We start from the raw sequence: 22,681 nt of genomic DNA, 5'->3' as shown, positions 1-22,681 counted from the left end.
TATGTTGTGATAGATGTTGTGATAACTAGCAAGCTTTAGTTTGTCAGCATAGCCCACTTCCTTCTGTTGAACTTCTGCATTCAGCTCTCATCTACCATCTTCATTAGTGATGTATACCGATGATACCGATGTATATGTTTAGAAGATTATCACAGGTTGTATCAGAGCTAAGCAGACTTTATGTTGCATCATATCATATCATCATACCAGACCCTGTTGAATTCTCATTTCAGATTGGTCAGAAAGTGTGGATAAATTTACTGCAGCACTTACCCTTACAGCTGCCAGTAATTCATATACATATGTTCATGTAAAATCATGTGTATATAAATGCACTCATTCTAAAATGTTATTTCTACAGCTAATTCATAAGGACCTTGTGGACATGATGCTGAGAGCGTCATTAGGACAGAGGACATTGTGCTTGCCAGTTTCTTTGTAACACAAAGAATCTTTTGCATTTTTTTTGTTTTTTTGACTTTAAGAACGTGAATTGAAAGATGCTGGCGATAATGTACTTGTGTATACATTACAACATAAGTGATAATATACTTGCCTCATGGATGTTCCACATTGAAAGTAACTGTAAATTCTTCAATCAATAGAAGTGTAAAAGTGTCATTCTTCATTCAACAGAAAAAAAAAAAACAGATAAGGACATGAGGTTATATGCCAAACAAAATGGGGTGGAAAAGATTACTTTGATAGCAGCTGATTACGTTTAGTGTCAGCCTGCATTTCACTAATCTGTTGTTTCCTATAACAGCACTCCTCATCATATTTTATTCGGTTCAGATATTACATATCAAGTGTTGATTGCTCCTTAGCTGAGATTCTATTCATATCGGGGTTTTACAGTAAAAAATTTAAAACAACAATAGCATGCAAAAGCTGAGAGGTTGTAATGTAGGTCTGGAACTTCTCCTTACATCTTATGAAATACCTTTAGATACTTTGTAATGAATAGGCAACTGTTACATCACATGGAAACTATACATAAATGATGACTAAAACCCTCTTCACTGAGTATTAAATTAGCACTTTGTTATTGTATAAAACAATTCCTTATCTTGTGTTTCTTATGCCGTTCCAACCTCCTCAACAGTGCTTTTAGACTGATGGTACTCTTAATCCCTGACCTAGTGAACAAGCACGAGGATGTTTTTTGACAGACACATCAAGGCACTTATGTAAGTTGCTCTGGATAAGGGCATCTGCCAAGTGCCATAAATGGAAATGGAAACAAAAGGAAAATCAAGACAAATGAGATAGCAATGTTTCTAAGCATGCTTGTTAATTTGATCATACTTTTTTAGATTTTAGTTAGTGGATTAGGTAATGTATATGAACTAACCGGTTTGTTGGTTGGCCTTTTATTGGTTTAGCTGTTGCCTCTTTGGGTGTGGTTGTGGTGTGGTTGTGTGTCAATGCTAATAAGGGTGTTGGTTATTTTATATGTCACTGTGTTGTTCTGTAATGTTGCCCAGGCCTTGTGGATTTCACTTGCACTGGAAAGGAACAATAGTGTGACATACAAGTATTTATGTACTCTAACAAAAACCCTAAAGCTGCCCTACCCTCTGGAAAACCACATAACATGCACAGTCATGCACATGGATATATATTCACATCCACATTCAAATCATTCTTATTCACTGCATATGTACGTTCATGTGCAGGAAAGATTTATGCCATCAGCAATGGTGAAGATTAGAAGTAAATCTAATAAAGAGAAATTTCAGATAGGTAGATAGTTTGAAGTGTGTGTATGCATGTGGGGGTGATGCCCCAGCTGGCGGAAGGCAAGGAAGGAGCATGTTGAAATATAAAGGGATAGGATTGTGGAGAGCAAGAACAAGGTAAGGACTTGGTGTTGTCCCACTTCTTGATTAGCACTCACTCTCATGTGGAGTTGCATTCTGACCAGGCGGATGAGCCAGGCGCTCTCTCACCATCTTCATTAATGCCATCATCATCTCTGCGGGAGTTTATAAGAGGCCCGGTGAGTTTTCAGCACTCCATTCACACACAGTGTATTCGCACTCACACGTCCACCCATGCACTATAAGTGCCTGTGTGTGTCTGTGTGTGTGTGAGAAAGCAGACATGGCAGTTATCAAGCATCACTGTGATGTTTAACAGGCCAGTTGGTCCTTGTCTCTGTAAAATTCCATCCCGTAATTGTTTCTACCTAACTGTCAGCTATTCTTCTTGTTTGGTCAGGAGCTGATTTTCATTATTTACCGAATGAAAGCCTCTGAGCTTTTCTAGCAGAAACAAGTATTTATTCGAACACATTTCCAATCAGAACTTCAAAGGATCCCATTCTTGCACCCTTACATAAATTATGCAAAATTAGCCCCGTGTGTTTGCTGATTAATAATTCATAGCACTTAAACAGTCACACTAGTGTGTTTGGGGCTTGAACATGCACATGTTAGTGTACAATGCATTCTTCATGTAGTGTGTGTGTGTGTGTACATGCGTGTGTGTGTATTTGGATGTGCGCATGTGAGAGAGATAGAGAGTGTGAATGGGTTCCAGGCGTGCTGCCCTGTCTTCATACTGAGAGTGTGCTGTTGACAGATGGGCGTGGGAGGGCTGTTACTGTTACCGAGCTCGAACTGTCCGAGAGAGAAGTTGGGAGGGGGTCTGGGGGGTGTATATATATATATATATATATATATATATATATATATATATATATATATATAGGAGAGGGGTTCATTGTGGGAGGAAAGAGGAAGAAAGCTAAAGAGAGGAATTGCTGGAGTTGTGTAATTGTGGAGGAGTTCATTTTATTAAAAACTGAGCAGTACATGTGTTTAAGGCTGCCTGCGTTGCCAGGACCTATTTTTGATTTCCCCTATGCACAGTGAAAATGAAAGAATTTTCAATCACATCACTCTTATTCTCATGGGTGCTGTCTTTCTCTCTCTCTCGCTCTCTTTTTCAATCCCTCTCTCCTTTCCTCTAGCCGATAAAAGAGTCTACTGCTCTCCTGACAGAATAAACAGTTTAACAGAACGAAGAGTCTATTGCACTTTTCTATTGTTTCTTCGTCTTGTTCTTGAATACCACAGTGAATTTTACAGACTCAGCTGTCTGTGTGTGTGTGTGTGTGTGTGTGTGTGCATTGCTATTTGGGGTGGAACAAGGTGGATCAACATTAAAGTTGTAAAAAATTGTTCTAACTTTGTGGAAGTTATTGTTTAATTTGATTCAGTTGGATTGTTTCCATCATTAATTGGTATGTTTTTTAAGTTATAGTCGGCATTAGGAATTCCAGCATGTGCTACTTGAAATTATTATTACTATTATTATTATTATTATTATTATTATTATTACTACCCATTATGAATAACACATATGGCTTTATAACAATATATATATAATATTGTAATAGCTGCTCAAGAGTATCTAGCAATCGATTATTTTCCCATCCCCACCTCGTATATAGCGGTTATGCAAAGCCTGAGTTTTAACCTTTATTGGGAGAACATCATTCTTAGAAAGTGTTCAGAAAATGATCTGTGTTACACAAGAATTTGGGCGTTGGGCAAACTATCAGAGAACCATGTTATGTAACTGTGTTCATATACTATGCACCCTATGTACCAGTCTTGCACTCTGTGGTTTTACTCTCAACAAGAAACACTCTGAGTAACTGTGTCAACGTTCTGCAAACTTTTGTTGCTAAGTTATGCAAAATATCAGAGGCATGATCATGGCATAGTATAATCCACATCAATTTTGGCATGTTTACATGCGAGAGTGTGCTGTGCTAGACAAAATTAAAGTAGAATGTATAAATACATGCCATATTTTAACCTGTACTGCTTCAGCATTTCAGACCAGTATATTCAGGCACAGATATTGCCAAAACTGGAAATGGCAAACATTTGTTCATGCTTCAGCATACATTTATCTAGTTATTTTTCAATATAGAAAATACAATTAATATATATTCAAGATTCAAGAAGCTTTATTGTCATTTCAACCACATATAGCTGACGCAGTACATAGTGAAATGAAACAACTGTTCTCCAGGACCTGGTGCTACATAAACATACAACAACAAAGAGTTCAACACAAAAAGACAACACCACAGAGCTAGGACAGAAGTTTATCTTAGCCACGTAAAGTGCGCAGTGTGCAGCTAGGTGCAAACAGAGCATAGACAAGACAGTGCAAAAGACAATAAATACAAGAAAGACAACACAAAGAACACAGGACAATTAGTGCCGAAAAAGAAAGAAAAGAACATGTGTAATGGAATGTAAGTGAAATAAAATAAGATAAAATTAAATGATGTAAAAAAATATATATATATTGTGCAAAAATACAACAGCAGTGGTTGAGGTAGTGCAAATAGAAATAAACATAAATACTACTATAGCAGCAGATGACAGGTAGAGGTAGTGCAAATAGAAATAAACATAAATACAACTATAGCAGCAGATGACAGGTTGAGGTAGTGCAATAAGTAATGAACAATATAAATTATGTGTGTGCGTGTGAGAGTGTGTGTGTGTATATGTGTGTGAGAGAGACAGAGAGCTGTATACAGTTCAGTCCTGAGTGAGAGTGTGTGTGTGTGTGTGTGTGTGTGAGAGAGTGTAGAACAGTTCAGTCCTGGGTGTTGAGGAGCCTGATGGCTTGAGGAAAGAAACTGTTACACAGTCTGGTTGTGAGGGCACGAATGCTCCGGTACCTCTTTCCAGATGGCAGGAGGGTGAAGAGTGTGTGTGAGGGGTGTGTGGGGTCAGCCACAATGCTGTTAGCTTTGCAGATGCAGCGTGCGGTGTAAATGTCTGTGATAGAGGGAAGAGAGACTCCGATGATCTTTTCAGCTGTCCTCATTATCCGCTGAAGGGTCTTGCGATCTGAGATGGTGCAGTTCCCAAACCAGGCAGTGATGTAGCTGCTCAGGATGCTCTCGATGGTCCCTCTGTAGAACACAGTCAGGATGGGGGAAGGGAGATGGGCTTTCCTCAGCCTCCTCAGGAAGTAGAGGCGCTGCTGGGCTTTCTTGGTGATGGAGCTGGTGTTGAGTGACCAGGTGAAGTTGGAATTTGGTGCTCTTGATGATCTCCACCGAGGATCCGTCGATGAATAGCGGAGAATGATCACTCTGTGCTCTCCTGAAGTCAACAACCATCTCTTTAGTCTTGTCGACATTGCTGTTGGCTCTACACCAGGCTGTTAGATGTTGCACCTCCTCTCTGTATGCTGACTCGTCGTTCTTACTGATGAGACCCACCACGGTCGTGTCATCGGCGAACTTGACGATGTGGTTGGATCTGTGCATTGCTGCACAGTCTTGAGTCAGCAGAGTGAACAGCAATGGACTGAGCACACAGCCCTGAGGAGCTCCAGTGCTCAGTGTGGTGGTGCTGGAGATACTGTTCCCGATCTGGACTGACTGAGGTCTCCCAGTCAGGAAATCCAGGATCCAGTTGCAGAGAGAGGTGTTCAGGCCCAGCAGGCTCAGCTTCTTAATCAGCTGCTGAGGGATGATTGTGTTGAATGCTGAAATGAAATCTATGAACAGCATTCGAACGTAGGAGTCCTTACAGTCCAGGTGTGTATATACAGACTAGAATTATGACCATGAGCCCTAAGTTCACAAAGTAAACACTTAATGACAAAACATAACAAACACTGTATAAGGAAATTTGCAAACTTAAAAACCCAAACTTAATTCAGATTCCTTGCTAATTTCCACACTAATATGAAATAAATAGATATATTTTTCCAGTCCGTCTTTGAAACAGTGTGTTACGTCATATATAACAAATATGACTGGTTGTTAGGGAAATAATCAGTGATAAAGTGGTGTGATGCAACTGGCAACACTAGAATTTTTTTTTACTTAGTAAAGAACACTGAACATTGTATTGATGCATTTGTGGTGTGGTGCATCCTTTCTCTCTCTCTCTCTCTCTCTCTCTCTCTCTCACTCTCTTGAAGATAATAAGACAAAAAATAAGGCTTGCCATGTTTCCAGGAAACTGCTTGAAAAACTTTAAAGGAAGAGCCATATTAGAGAGCTCTGACACTAGATACTCATTCCTAAATAAACATTTCCTTCATCTCCATCAATGATTAAACATGTTTGTTATACATTACTGCAGAAATCATATATTAAAATGAATATTATTATAAATCTAGGAACTGAATTACAGCCAGCACTAATATGTTAAAAGAATAATGATGAATACTCTAAAGTAAGCTCTTTTGCCTTTTAATTAATAAGATGTGTGTGTGTTTGTACGTGTGTAAGTGTGAACTGTTTATTCTCTTTGATTTGTATCTGTGTATTTGCACAGTAGTGATTGGAGCTGAAGTGTAGCAGAGATGGCAAGAGAGCACAAGATGAGTGATTTGTGTATGTCCAAGAAGTAGAGTGTGTGAGAGAGTGCAGAATGTACAGATGGGCAAACAGCAGTGGCAGTAGCTCCTCCCTGTTTATGCTCTCTACGCTGATCCATATAAACACACACACACGCACACATACACGCACACAAAACATACAGACAGGTGACAAATTAAAGGAAAAACTAGCAAAATAATTTAGTATGGTGTTGAGCTAGTGTGTGTGTGTGTGTGTGTGTGTGTATGTGTGCATGCTAATGATGAGAGTGAGCACAGGGTGATGCATAAGAGGATCTGCTGCTGTCCCCACTTTATCCTTTGCTTTATCCCTGCACCATATATTTCTTGCTTATACACATACACACACACACACACAGTCCTTGTTTCCTCTCTTCATCTTGCTCTTACTGTCTCTTACATGTACTCATATACATGTGCATGCTCTCTCTGTTTTTCTGCCCTTTTTTACACTGTGTTTGTGTGTATATGCCTGTGTGTGTAACATGAGTCGGTGCTGAGCAATGCTGCTCTGCATTATTTAGCTGACACAAATCAGCTGATTGACAGGTCTGTCACTCTGCTGCATGCTCAGTGTTGATGGTTTGCCTCTTGAACCCTGGTTTGTTTTAATGAGTGGAATATGTTTTTGTTAGTGTCATCATTTCTGTTTTCAGGGTTTTCAGTATATTGTTGGTTGTGTTCAGAAACACTGACCAACTGTTGGTTATGTACAATGGAATAATAAATGAACAATGACATCAATTATCAAATTAAAACCACACTATAACAACACTGGAGGTATTGGAACTGGAGAGAGTAATTTTAAGATTTGTTCCCTGGGGGCTTATCAAATATCGTTACACACTTATATGTATATATAGTTTTAACCAAAGACCGCAGTTGCAAATGTAAGAAACTAGAAAATGTGACAGACTAACAGTTGGGAAATGTCACTATTTTCGATATTTTTTGTCATAATACAGAATACAATTTAACTAAATTTAGTTCAATTGATGTTTATTTGTATATCCCTTTAATCCAGAAATCCAGATATATCTTGAGATCTTTGGTGAGTAAGCGATTGGTGAAAGTTGCAAGGAAAAACTCACTGAGACAACATGAGGGAAAAACCTTGAGAGAATCCTCTTCCAGGGGGCACTGGATACTAGTGAGATTATAAATCATTAAGGTGTACAGCTGTAGAAGAGTAAAGACAAACAGTAGTAAGTGTGTTGAAAGGATTTAGTCCTAGGAAGTGCACAGGACAGTCTTTATCTTTGCAGCAGCAGTTGTCAGGTAAGTTCTTGATGCTTCACCCTAAAACAAACAGCTGCAAAAGAAAACTGCGCCAATTGTAATGATCTGTACGGTAGAAAGAGAATAAGGTGAAGGAAGGGTGAGAGTGTTATGAACATTGTCTTATACACGGGGCAGTGATGGCATAATAGATAAGGCTTTAGGTTACTGATCAGAAGATTAGAGGTGCCAGTGTTGGCCTTTGAAGAAAGCCCTTTTTGTATCATCTCTGACCTTACCTTGCTCAAAATCTGGGATATGCAGAGATGAGAGTTTTGCTGTAATGTATATACTATGAAAAAATAAATGTTTCTACTACTTTATGATTAACCCACATGCTTATACACGAATAGTCTCTCCCATTTTTGACTATGTGCAAGCCGATTTAATTCATCTTGTTTTTCACTGGCTTATATGAGAAAATAAACACTGCCCTAAATATTTACACATAAAATACATAGCTAACAATTATGCAATTTAGGAATCATTTGTTTACAAACTGACTGTATTATCCAGGTATTTCTTTCTACATGTGAGGAATCTGTCCTGCTGAGTGCAGGTGGATTAAATGAAACATTATAATAATGAAGGCAATACTTTTCCTTGTAGTACAGAATGGAGTGTTTTTTTAACTGCAGTTATGTGACAACTCATCAGTCACAGCTCCCACAGAATGATATGCAAAATATTTTATAACATTAAAGTTAAAAAATGATGTCTTGCTGCAGCAGAAAAAAAAAAAATTTCAAAATATAATTTAGCTATAATTGTGAAACAAATGAGTGCAATGAAATGTCTGGACTGTATTGAAATAATAAAATGGCCTCACTGCATGTGTTTCATAAAGACAGCTATATTAGAAATAGTTATATAGTTCACATTCTTCATACTACTTCCAGGTATGGTTTAGTGTAAACAGTATGTTTAATATGACATTTTTAATATAAATGTGTACCAAACATTATAAGTGCAACTGCAATGAAGTCATCAAGAAAACAATGAAAATGTCAGGAACACTAAAATGCCCAGCGTCTTAGTAGCCAGGCATGTGAGAGAGTCTGGTTCTCTGCCACAGGCTTTGTTACTTTCAGTAATGGAAGACAGAGTTCTGGTGACTCTCGGCTTTGTTTATGTGTGTCTGTGTGTGTGTGTCTGTGTGTTGTTCAGGAGTTGTTTGGCCTGGCTGGGAGCACTTTCTGGGTGTGTGAAGTGAAGCGAGGCCATCGCTGGGGCATCACACTGCTGCCTGCACTCTGCTTGTGTATGTGTGTGTGTGTGTTTGTGTGTGTACAAGTAGTGCATTGACTACAGTCTACAGTACTCCAGCACCTTCTGATGAGAGTGACTTTGGGAAATAGGACACACACCCACCCACGCACACACACACACACAGAGCCAGAGAATCTCGACTGTGTCTTGCCAACATTGTTTAGCTGCAAAGCGTTTACCCCCATTTATACAGACAGTATCATCAGAGAAAATTGCACACGTGGGACAAGTGAGCACGTACACAGACACACACACACACACACACACATGCATACACACAAACAGAAGCTTTTCCTTCCTTTGCTATATTTAGTGGCCATCGAACTTTAGAGACAGCCTCGCTCTGAGAGACAGCAGTTGAATGGAATCTGATGACATCACCGGAAGGGGGAGGGGCTTGAATGACAGGACGATAGACATGTCATCACCTCGCTTGTGCTCTAGATGACATCATCAGCTATTCACTGGGAATCTGTTTTTCAACTTATTCCACTGTGACATTTCCAGCAAGGCATTTTCTTTCTCTCTCTCTCTCTCTCTCTCTCTCTCTCTCTCTCTCTGTCAGAAGCAGGGAGACTTAAAGGCATACTGTGAGTTTTCTGTATTTGGGATGTAATTTGTCATTGATTCATCGGTATTTATATAGATTTTGTAACCACATATTATGTTTTTCTTCTGAAAAAGAATCTCTTTTCAATTATGCAGAGTTTGTTTAAACATTGGAGAAATTTTAGTGTGATGCTGAAACAATTAATTAGACGTAATAAATAAAACAGAAAGAAAATCAGAGGATGTATTAAACATCAGCATTTAGGTCAGTCTTTCAACAGTAAATATAGCTCATTGCTATAGCATAAGTGCTAGATAAAATGTTGATAAGCCCCAGTTCGTATCTGTTTTCACTGGGTATCTTATTGACAATTGTGTATGTCCATAGGCTTGTTCTGATTGGCTGATGACATACAAAAAAGAAAACGACAGAAAGAAAGAGCTAGCACTTTCACACTATACCATGTGCTACAGCATGGGGTGGTAGCTAACTCAAATAAAGCTCTCTGATTGAGTACCTGTATAAATTTCCTACCACAATGATAGCAGGGTAAGTTCTCTAGAGATTGTGGACTTGGGGTCATGGAGATTAGCACAAGCAGCACAAGCCACACAAACAGAAAAACAGGCATGTAGGTTTCTTTTAAAATGTATGTTACATTGGTATTCATCTACATCCAGATGTCATGCTTTTGCAGAAATTAAGGCAAAATCAAGCTCATCAATAATTAGGAGGAGTTTGCAATCACAAAAAATCTGTGAAATCCTGGAGTGACTGTATATCACTGAGGGTCTCCAGTGCACAAGACACAGCTGGTTTGGTTGCAAGTGAACCAAATGAAGCAAAGCGTGCCAATACTTTAGCCTTATGCTAATTTTATAAGACAATGTTATGATAAATAAATATCTTGTTATGGCTTACTCATTAACTATTATTCTATCAGTATTATATTTTGGTAAATCATATATTATATGATAACGAAAAAAAAACGAAAAAATGGCATATGAAAACGAAAAAATGGCATTTGAAAAGATAAGCTTTCTGATAATCGGCATTCTACAGCCGAAGATGGTTGTGCCATACTATTCGATCCATCTAATATCTGACACTTCTGTCAAAATTGTGTTTGAGCAACTGCTCTGCATTATTTCAGGCTCCACTCATATGTCCCTGTTGTGTACTCTTAGTAATCAGATTCAGCACTTTATTACAGGATCTATCTAGTGGAACAGAGGGACAGTATGTATGCTCAGAGACAGATGATCTTTGTTTAAATGTTCTGTGATTATCTGTGATGTACCATGAGGTTTGAAAACAGAGAAACGAGTAATGTGGGGTGATTGTGTGTGTGTGTGTGTTGGTGTCTAAGTCTCTGTGTGTGTGTGATGATGATGAATAGGAAATAGGAAATTGTGCTGAATTTAGAAATAATCCTGTTCACAGTTTTGACTTGAACCATCCAAGTATCCTGATTCAGCCATCTTCCTGACAACCCCATCCTCCTCCAACTATTGGACACGCCAGAGCTCTTCACTCTTTCCATCCCCCTCATCTCGCACTCTCTTTCTCTGACTGTCTCTCACTGGATAATGAGATTAAGCAGTGGTTTCCTGTCAGTGTGAAGCTTCTCCCTCTCATGGCTCAGATGCCCCATGCTGTGCTGATGGCAGGGTGGGCGTCGTGGTAGTGCAAATGATCTGAAGTGGATTTATAAAACATCAGCATTCTCCATGCTAAATGTCTGTAGCTCAGCATGTCTGTAACTGAGAGAAACAGCTATATGGGAACATGATGAATATGTGACAGTGTGGCAGCGTAGCATGATAAGAAAATCCGGAGTACTTATCCTGTTATGCAATACTAAAATAGATCACGACTGCAAAAAAAACAAGAAGTGCAAAAATAGTACAAAACAGTAAGCCGTGAATGTGTTATTTTTGTTAATGAATAAATATATAACTTTTTTTTCTGCTAAATTAATAAATAGATGCAGAAAATAGAGATTGCCATAAAAACTGTTTATTTGGATTTTAATAGATTTATAGGCATAAAGCACGGAGGTTGATGAGATGCATGGCATTATGAAATGGGCAGTGAAAAGTGCTTTGATGTCACACAGTGCTTTGATGGTTTAATCTCCCAAGCCATCATCTAGAGTGATATTTTCCAGAGTACGAGTCCTCTAATCTCTGATCCCATGTGTGCTCTCTCCTCAGATTGACCTGGAGCCTGAGGGCAAAGTCTATGTCATCATCGACTTGTCAGGATCCTCCAGTGAAGGTAAAAATCATATACATACAAACATACATGTACACATACAGTACATGCTGATTCTAGGTGATTAAAAAAACTTGAAGATTTCTACAAGCAGGAAGACAATATTACATCATTGTGTTTTTGCTTTATTGGAGCAGACTTACATCATACTTGGAACATCCTCTAATGAAGGCTCTGTTTTGTTTTATAATGTACTTTTTTGATACATATGCATATGCATTGATACATAGAGCAACAGGTTTGGTACTCCCAATGCCAGCCTGGCTGGTGCACTGTGTGTGTGTGTGTGTGTGTTGGAGACAATGTTGGAGAAAGTGGCAGCTATCTGCAGGGAAATCCCACTCTTTTAAACTCTGAAAGTGTGTGTGGGTGCCGGAAATGTGAGGATCATAGCGTCTGAGCAACCTGAAGAGCTCCCACGCAATACTGCAGCTCTCAACTGCAGGCTGGCACACAAAGGCTTCCTGTGCACTGGAGCAAGTCTAATGAACCTCCACATATCAGTTTCAGGATATCAAATGTGCACATTTCAGTTCATCTTGGCTTTCTTCAGAAGCTTAATATTTTCTTTTATAAGATCAAAAAAAGCTTACCTTGTGACAGACAGCCTTCATTCTCTGCGGAACTGTAAGAATTGCTTTAGGCGATAGAGAGGATTTCTTTTTCTGAGGAGCAGAGTGTTCCTGTGTGAATGAAGTTTTCACATCATAAGTTTTCCTTCCACACTGAAACATTGAAACCTCTACTGTATATAGACCATGTGCATGCTACCGAAGCCAGGATCATAGCTTTATTTGCTAGATTGTCTCACCAGACACTGATTGAGTCTGAACTAAACTGAACATAGCAATGAACATCCAGCTGGGCAGCAGTATATAAAATTGACCTTACACAATAATAAACGTACACAATAATGCCACATTTATATTGTACAGCATCCAAACAGATTATGCAGGTTTGCATGAATACATGAACATTTTAGTTTGAATAATCTAGCAGTCAGTGGCTTATCGGAGCATTGTATTATTTTTTTTTTAAATAAGAAATCACATAAACGTGATGCAACACTGTGTTTGTGAATATCATGAAGGTAAAAGTGAAAATGCTCAATATCATAATTTTAACACAAAGTGTAATGTATTATGTTATGTTTTTATTTATTAACAGTAATGTTAAACACTGTTTTATAGTGTGCACTTATTTCTAGACACTCCAACATACAGTTAGGCCCAAATGGCTTCCTATTCACTATGAATGCTCACTATGTGACATCTAATGTAATGATGTTCTTTACACCTATGTAGTGTACTAAATGCTCAAGAGAAGAAAAGAAAGAAAGTGCCTCCAATAAGTGTATGTTGGAAATTACCTACTGATATAATAACTTTCTTTGTAACTTGGTAATGACTGTATATAATTCAAGAATTTAAGCTTAAAAAATTTTTTAAAAAATATGAAAAAAGTACCTCAATTTACTGAGAGCTCATTTCCTACCCCAAACTTAATTTCAGCACGAAGTTAAGAAAATGTGTATTTTGTTGTGTAACTAATAGGAACACATGGGACCTCACTGGAACAATGGAATATTTTTCTTCTACCTTCAGACACAGAAATATTATGAACATTCAAATATAAATTTGTTTTGACAGCTCTAATGTAGATAAGGCTCTAAACATACTGAGCTGGTTTACCAACATCCTGAGATAATATCTCCTTGAATTCCAGAGGATACTGCCAGGATTAGCAGACACACACACACAGACATACACACACACACACATACACACACACACACACACACACACATACACACACCAAAAACAAACACACAGATGGATGATTAGTGTGTAAAACGATAATGGTGGTGGTGTGTGGTTGACACTGTAATCACAGGCCCCTGCCGCGTGGTGTTGGTAACTAATTTCTGTTTAATTCTAGCTTGTCTGTGTCTCACTGCAAACAGCCGTTTTGTGCTAATGTGTGGGCATGGCGCAGCACCATGTGTACAGTGCCTGGTCACTTTGCATGGACTGTTAATAAAAGTGCAGCATCATTCATGGCTCATTTGAATGGTCTTATGTGCACAGGCCTGTGCTAAGCCTGGACCGTAATCTCACCTCTGTTCCAGGAAGCCCACTGCAGTGTGACTCTGTTCATTCGCATGCTCATTGATTTCTGGTTGATTTGCACCATCGACCGAGAGCGCAGTGCTTTGCCAGGCTGGATACCATTACCATTTTGGGCCTCATTCAACCTCATAGCCTTCAAGTGGTGTTTTACCTGGATGCATGCGCTCACATTTACCAGTACACATCATGTTTTTAGAGTCTGCTTTTGATTTAATGATAAATTTGACATCTCATAGTGCCTTTCATTCAAAGAAAATTGTTTGCTTTCTGCACAAATGGCTGACAAGTTCTTCTTTCTTAGCAGAGTTTCTCTGTAATCCTCCAGGAGTTTTGGTGCATCATTTCCCACAGCATTTCAACTCTGGCTTGTTTTCATGCTTAATCACTTCATGACTAACCCTAACCCTAACCCAGCATAAAAGTAAATGTATACATCTTTCCCAGAAATTAAAAATCTGAAAATCTGAGACATTACCAACATTGTAATTTTCAGGCTGTCATTGAAATCATTCAAACTTTCAGCCTTCTACCAAAGACATTGTGACTAAATGAGCAGTGAAAGTCCAGTTGTGATGTATAAGGATGTGATGTATAACAAAAAGGAATCTGTGAAATGTATATTTTTAAGACTGTTTTGAATGTATTTACCTACATCTTCTCTTTGCTTACTTTTTGCTGATAAAACACTGCATCCTGCAGGACAGCTTAGTCATTAATTTATAAAATAATATTTGGCCTTGGCATATAGCTCTGCCATTTTTAAAAACCCTGCAATTTCCAGACATTTCTGCTGTTCTTCCTTGTGGACTTTATGTTTTCACCCTTTTGATGTGTTAATGTTAGAAATCAGCTGCCTCAGTAGGTGTCAGAACACTGCATGATAAACAGTCATCAGGACATCTTGCTTACAATTTCCTTGAGTTCGTTCTAGGTCATGTCCTGATTAATTGCCGTATCAGTTTTCCTAGCATCAAGTCACACAAAACTCCTTTCTGTTCAGTTACACCTGTAGAAGCCGATATGGAAAGAGACATATCCAACTTTAACAGATTCTTTCCCCAGTGATGACCCCAACATGACCTTGTACCTGCTCCCATGACTATGAAAGTGGACAGATGTCCTTGTGGCAGTATAGAAAAGAGAAACAGATAATCTTTTTCTTTTTCCACAGACAGACCAATCAATGACACACACACACACACATTTACACAAGAGAAACTCTCCAACGCTGTGAGGGGGAAGCTGAGCTATTTTCAGTAATGCCTCAAGCTATGCAGTCCTGAATAGCTCACACTGCAGCTCCCCACAATCCCTGCACCATTACCCATAATCCCACCTGCTTGGCCCTGTCCTGCTCAACAGTAGTTCAGTCCCGAAGATAAAAATTTTATCTCCTTTCAAAGCTCTGCTGACTCTACAAGCCCTATGCCAAGACAGACTCCATGTAATTATTAGATTTGGAATGAGTCCCATTTGGAGCAGACTCATCTTCCTCTATACTGCCAAAAAACCTTTCATAGAAAAACTGAATTTCATACACAGTGAGCTAAAATTGAAGATGATGGGTCCTGTATGTTGCATCCTTAGGGGATGTATTGAAGTTAATAAAAGTAGATCCACTCAGTGCAACTCATCCGGGCTTTCTGAATCAGTCTATTCCTGATCATCACTGATGACACTTGAGGGCTATTTAAGCTATCTGTCCTTCTGTCATGGTGCTAAAACAAGCATTTCGCGTCACTGATTAATTTTAAACCTAAATGTGTGTGTTTGAGGGAATCACTAATCCCAGTTACACACATATCCATACAGGAAGGATAAAGAAGATGCTCTGAAAGTGTGACGTGAGAAGAGTTCGTCACACACTCCATGTTCATGTTGTTGCTTTTATATATAGACCCAAATTACTCACCTGCCACTAACTAGAGCAAAGAAAAGATTACGTTAATTAACGCTAACTGGGGAACTTACTGCACTAGTGATGTGCCTCTTTCTTGTATCTGTCTGTATGTGTGTGGTGCATGCATGTATATGTGCATGAATAGAAATATTTCTGTTGGGTTCATTATATCGGCTGACCTGGGTTTACGTGTCTCAAAATAGCAAATGAGACTAAGCTATGGATTATCGGACACAGATACACGCACACTCAACTGGAATCCTAGGGACGTGCAGACTCTACGTGTGCTGCTGAGCATCGATTGGAAAATGACATACCTCTGTGTCTATGTATTTCTAAAGAGATAATTTTACCTAGCTCGTTTGACACCTATCAAAGGGTAGACGAAATAGCTGAGTAAAACAAATATTACACGCAATTATTTAAAGTAAACATTTGAACACCTGCTAAAAACTGCTTACTTTTCCAGCAGCAAAAAGAATTCTCATAATTATTGTTCATTTTAAGATAACATTTTATGTCAAGCACATATTTGGAAAGATTATTGCAACTCCTAAAGAACATTTTATACCAGTGCACAAACAAAAAAGGTGAGCAAAAACCTTGAAAAAAAACTAGTTTACCTTATTTTAAAGTGTTTCCAGGAAATCTGCTTTTGTTCTGTTTCCTTGCGTTATAAAAATCATGTAGCACAGATGAAAAAATGAATAGTTTTGCATTGACTAATTCACTCTTCAGATTTGATCGCAATTGAAACTTGTCTGGACCCACCACATGTTTGTGTGTAAGAATATAAAGGTGGAAATATCTTCTACAAATTTGTTTAGAAGAAGTCTCAGTGCTGTTTTTCTTTCTCTCCAGGAGAAGACTCGTATATATATTATATTTTCCCTATATTTTTTAGAGCTTTCATTTTCTTACTAAATCTCTCATTAAGGGTGCCAATAATTTTAGAGCTGACTGTGATAATATATAATATCAACATTACAGCTAATATTAGTCCGTTCGGTATTAGATATAATATATATTTTTAAAACACACACACACACAGCTTTTAGCCAAAGCTTTTTTGCAGCTTCAGTACACACACTGAACACTGAAGATGAGATATTAAGTCATCGCTTCAGCCAAAACCTCCCCAGTTGCTGCTCTCTCTTTCCTCGTTATATATGCTGTGCCCATCCAACTCCTCTTCTGGTCTCACCTAAACTTTCTCTGAGGCTTAACTCATTTTTAATGTGTGCAGCCCATCACCAATTACCATGCAAACGCATGCGGCTCCGGAGTGGTGGAGCGAGAGGTCTATTTTTAGACATACTCACTCTTTCTCTCGCTCACTCTCTCTCTCACTCACTCTCTCTGTTTTAAGCCTAATCTTTTCCCATCATTCCTTTCTCTGTTTGCCTCCTCTCCGCTCAGATCCTCACTGCTATCTCCGTCATGGTTGAATCGATCGGTGCACGAGTGTGTTCGGGGTCTTTTCCACTCTCTCCTCGTGTTTGTACAGCAGGGCAGCCCTGGCGCTCCGATCGTTTAGATTGCGGGGGTCGTCATGGAAACCAGCCTGTGAGCTCACAGGTTTCCAGGGATGGAAAAAAAGGCGAGAACAAGGTCTGGAGAGGAAAAGAGAGAAAGAGGCCAAGGGATGAGAGACATGCATGTAAACGGGATTGATCCGAGGTTCTCATCTGTTTACAGTCTGTTTTCAGCATGCTTATAGCACCTTTAAAATTCAGTTAGAGTGCACAGTGCTTTATTGTGTATTCATGAAAATTGTTTTTGCAAATGTAGTATTTCTGCACAGTGGAGTAGTTCTTCTCTGCTGTAATATGTTGAAAGAGATCAAGTGAGAGTGATATTTGCCAGATGGCTTGTTAGATAACATCTCTTCTAGACACAGCATGTCCATCATATCCCTGAATTCATCCTCAGCCAGCTTTCAGTGTGTTTCTGAGGGAATAGAAATCGAGATTGAAGAATAAATCTCTGTCCCCTTCTCCAAGTCTGTTTTTTTTTTCTTGTCACTCTTATTCTAAGGAAGACAAATGAAGTGGGGCTTCATAGCTCTCACTGACATGATCAAAGAATATCATGTTTTTACACAATGTGCCCAGTACCCAAAATGTGTGGAGTCTTGCTTCTTCGGATTTTTAGGTCACAATTACTAAAACATAATCATACTCAAATTCCCTTTGTAAATATTCAGTCCAATTCTGTGTGTATAGTGTTAATTATAGTAGACATTGTCACAAAAGCAGATTCACAGAAATCTTGATGTCATTTAGATCCATAATGAGCAAGCAAAAGACCAAGGACAAACCTTGCATCTCATATGGACTCATTTCTATAGATTATAAATCCTTACTGAATAAATAAATCACTGTTGAAGACTAAACGCAAACAACAGTTAATTTTTGTTACGAGGATGTTGATTATGAGTATATTGTAAATAAAATCCTGGGATGACTGATGATTACAGCAACAGTTTTTAGGTACAAATCTAAAGTACCTAGATGAGACTGTCCAGTGAAGCATGAGTGAGAACGTGCAAATCGTTAAGGTATCCATGTGGAACCATCTGTGATAGCAGAAGGTGAGTTGGAAGTGCAGAAAGCTCCCAGCAGAAGTAGACCATTAGAATGAATCAGGAATCAAACTGCATTCAGTTCTTCAGTATTGTTATTCGGAATCGATTTTAGTGGTAAATTTCTTTGGTCTGATAAGGAAAAAGCAAGAAATCTTAGACCACCATGCACTACAGTGAAGCATGGTGGTGGTAGCATCATGTTAAGACTTACCTTTGACCACTCTTAATAATCCCTACTTTTCCTGGTCACTGACATCATTGTTGGGCCATATTTCCATTTTATATTTTTTTAATTAATTAATTTATTTTCCAGAGTTTTGTTAAGGGCTCTTTTGTAATCGCTCCTAGGTCTTCAGGATCCTGTGTGTTTAGGTATGTTCACTAACAAAATCAATGCCTTTTTAAGAACAGGTGTGTAATTATACAGAGATCTAATGCACACGTGTGAACTTTAATCCAATTATATGATTACTGACTGAGACATGCTTTTGTGGCTTAACACCCAGAGTGACCTACTGTGATCTATAAACATGAACATAACATCACTATGTCAAAGAACGTCTGAATGTCCACTAGGTTCCACCTCAAAACACGTGATCTCATAGATCCTGTCTGAACTTGAATGCGTGAATATTGAACGTCTTTGGTGTACAAGTATATGGGGATTTGGGAATGGATTTTTAGGGTGAGACAGACTTCCATTATGTGTTTGCTACGTTAAGCCTGTAGCTTCAGTGCAAACCTAATGATCTCTACAGACAAAACATGTATTGATTGATGTCATGTATTGACAACATGCTGTATATGTTGTTGGTAACATTAAATTCCACTGAATATGCCATATACTCCTGAACACATTGTTAAGCAGTGAGATGTGTATTAGTCCAGAGCTCAAACCAGTATACCACTGTGCCATGACGTTTTTGCTTTTTCCTATCATAATTTCACTCATATATTTAATAACGTGTGAACATTTATGCTCTGTAATATGAATCAGTCTCTGTTTGATAAATTTCAGCTGTAGTGTAATTGATTGACCTCCAGCTATAATATGTGTATTGTGTTTCCAGCAGATGTGTGATTTTTCTCACTCTCTTTCACTCTGATTAATACTGTTTTCATTGATGTGTGGCTGAACCGTGGCTGGCTTGGAGTGTGCTTGTGTTGCCTGTTTATGGTTTGTCTGGGGCTGAAGTGGTGTTGGCGTTGAATTGTTGTCCTCTGGCTGTCTGGCAGTGGGCGAACATGGCCCTCTGTTCCACTCGGCCTGCCCTCTCATAAGCTCAACCTCCTGCACCATTCATCCTCCACTCCACGCTGACAGAGAGCAGGACAAGGGAGAAAATTTACAGAGACAAGAGTGAGACTTAAAAACTTTAAACTGAGGGGTGAGGATGAGAAGGCATGAGGGATTATGAGGACAGGGACAAGGGGAGATGGTCTGACTGTATTTAGGTGCTTCAGAAATGTGGATTCTGTTTTTTACCGTTCCAAAAAAGAAGCATTAAGTTGGCTAAAGTAATAAAAAAAAGCTGTAAGAAGGTGTGAGTTGTAATTCTGATCTTGTGTGCCAGTTAAAACATGTAGATGTTAAGCAGTAAGATAGTGCTGGTTGTGGAGAAACTGCACTGTTTTGAGGTTACACTTAATGTTTAGAAGTCTATGCTGTCAGACGTTTGAGCATTTTTAAGGTGTGGAGTAAGCACTTGGAATGTCATTGATTATTTGAAAAAATACGGTTCCACTAAAATTGGTTACATCGTGCTTTATTGGAATGCCAGTTTTCCATCTTGGGCAAAGCTTGTTGTATTGTTCCTTATGCAGAGATTGAACACTTCACTATGTTGTGCATTTGGAAACTCAATTTAAGTGAACCAGTTTGTTTGGACAATTTTTTTTGTATTCCACCTGCTGAATGCTGTCATGCTTTCATTTATGTACACGTGTCTACAAGTTGCATGTGTGTGTGTGTGTGTGTGATTTGTGTCTGTGTGTCTGAGACTTGTTTCATAGTAAAAACATTGAGTGGTTGGGGGTTTCATTTTTACCGTACAGCCATGGGTGTACATCCGGAGGAACATCTGGAGGTCAAAGAAAAAAAAAGACACAGAAGCATACATCTTAACAGTCACAGATTAGCCTCCCAACACACACACACTGTATAAGTCAAATGTTTTTTGTGTATTTTAGTGTAAAATAGGACAATTATAGAAATTAAATGATCATCATAATTACCTGGAATACATAAGTATGTATACATTGTTAGCTTCCTATAAATTCTAAGCACTTGTTGGCTGCTTAACTCTACTATGTATGTTTCCTTTTGTTAAAGCGTGGTTTGTTTTCCTGCACTCTGTTACAGTCTGCTCTCTAATCAGATAAAGCATTATGTAACCACATCTATCCCGCCTAGGAGTCCTCTCCACCCCAGCAGCTATCCTTGCTGCAAAATACCCAACAACACATATGCAAATATGAAGCACATTCCAACAGATCACTGACATGAATCAGATAAAGAGGCCATACTTGACTTGGTAGTGCATATGTTTGTATAAGTAGTTAAAGTGAGAGCAAACACATTATGAATCCCCATTCCAAGGAGCTTTGTAGTATATGGGAGAATTGTTCATCCACAGTTCATACTATAACATCTACACAGACTCATACACACACACACACACAGAGTATAATTTTAATCAGAGCTGAACAACCAGGGGCCAGAATACTTTCAGTTTGAATCCACTCCATCCCACAGTCAGAACATCAAATCCAAACATGACTGCGGCCTGAGACAATTCTGTCCAATCACGAATGTTGCTAATAAGAAAGTGAATAAACTCCAACATTCATTAATGATAGCACAGCACAACGATGATTAATATTAGACTAATCCACATACAGGCCAATAAATAATCAGATTTAATCTACACTTAATACACACTGGACTTTAATCAGGTTGAAAAATTTTTTATGTGATTCAGCCATGGCCTGAAATGTTTCTGTAGGAGTCTAACCCTAGCTTCAAACCACAAAAAGAAAAAGATGCAACAGCTCATTGACTAAAGTGAAACTGGATTGTTATTTTAAGCAAACTCTTCTTTGCACCAAATTGATTTAATGTGTGGTGTAAATGTGCATGTGTAAATGTGTAAATTGAATGTAAATGCGCACACACACACACACACACACACATAGAGAAGTCAGCCCAGTCAATGCGGTTCTCCATGCATTGTGATGTCCCTCAGGCTTTGTGATTTGACTTGTGTTAAGGCACATGGCTGAGCAGAGCACATGCTGGGTCAGGTGCTCTCAGGCCTCAGGTCTCTCTCTCTCACTCTCTCTCTGTCTCTCTGTTTCTCTTTCTCTCTCTCTTTCTCTCTCTCTGTCCCCCTCTCTCTCTTACACACACACACACCGTGTACAACCTTCAGGAGAGCAATTAGGTGGAGGAATGAAAGATGTGTTTGTTCTGATCCTCTGCTGCCTTAAGTGACCTCAGACAGTGGGCTTGAGAAACTCCATTTTAAAGAGGGATAATTCGGCACAGCCTATGTGGGTGTGTTTCCCCTGTGCAGTTTACAGCTGGAGATGTTTCACTCTGCTTGTGAGAGAGTGTGTATGAGTGTGAGTGGTCAGATGTAAGAGTCAATCTGGTGTAGAAATTGACCCAGACATTGCACTTTTGCATGGTGATGATTCATAGAATATAAAGATGCTTTAAAGTTATAGTCAGTTGTTGCTGTTGTAATTTTATTTAGCCTGTGGCTCCACAGAGTTATTTTTGTTTATAACATGAGATTTTTGTCAAATATTACAAACCATGTTGTCATTTAAACATCACTGATATCTTTACAGCTCATTAAGTAAATCCTATATAAAACATTCTGTAAGCTCTGTGTTTGTAATGCGGTGTTACTATAATGTAGATGTGTCATTGTTTTAATTCTTGAGTAATTTCACATTTGTGTCACTCTGTGTCTGACAGCTGCTGCATCTGCGGAAAATGAAGAGCGAGTGTTCCGTGAGCGCATGCGACCCCGTAAGCGTCAAGGGGCAGTGCGCAGACGTGTCCATCAGGTGAACGGACACAAATTTATGGCCACTTACCTGAGACAGCCAACCTACTGCTCCCACTGTCGTGACTTCATCTGGTAAGATTTGTAAGATTTCTCTCTCTCTCTCTCTCTCTCTCTCTCTCTGACTCCCTGACTGTATTCATATTTACACTAATATTTATTGCCATTATCTGTTTACTTAACTGGTCATGTAAACAGCATATTATGATACCTTCTAGC

The 22,681-nt window shown here is 38.8% G+C and overlaps 1 protein-coding gene across 1 annotated transcript in view; it reads left to right on the top strand.

The window, feature by feature from the left end:
* The window catches only part of prkcea (protein kinase C, epsilon a), a 59,589-nt gene that overhangs the window by 5,744 nt on the left and 31,164 nt on the right, over positions 1 to 22,681 (top strand). The window contains exons 2-3 of the mRNA XM_058406980.1: positions 11,710 to 11,773; positions 22,372 to 22,537. Coding sequence (XP_058262963.1) covers positions 11,710 to 11,773; positions 22,372 to 22,537 — 230 coding nt within the window. The remainder of the gene's footprint in view (positions 1 to 11,709; positions 11,774 to 22,371; positions 22,538 to 22,681) is intronic.

This window comes from Hemibagrus wyckioides, linkage group LG13 (genome assembly GCF_019097595.1).
Source record: "Hemibagrus wyckioides isolate EC202008001 linkage group LG13, SWU_Hwy_1.0, whole genome shotgun sequence".
In the NCBI taxonomy this organism is placed as follows: domain Eukaryota; kingdom Metazoa; phylum Chordata; class Actinopteri; order Siluriformes; family Bagridae; genus Hemibagrus; species Hemibagrus wyckioides.
This window is presented reverse-complemented; position numbering and strand designations above follow the sequence as displayed.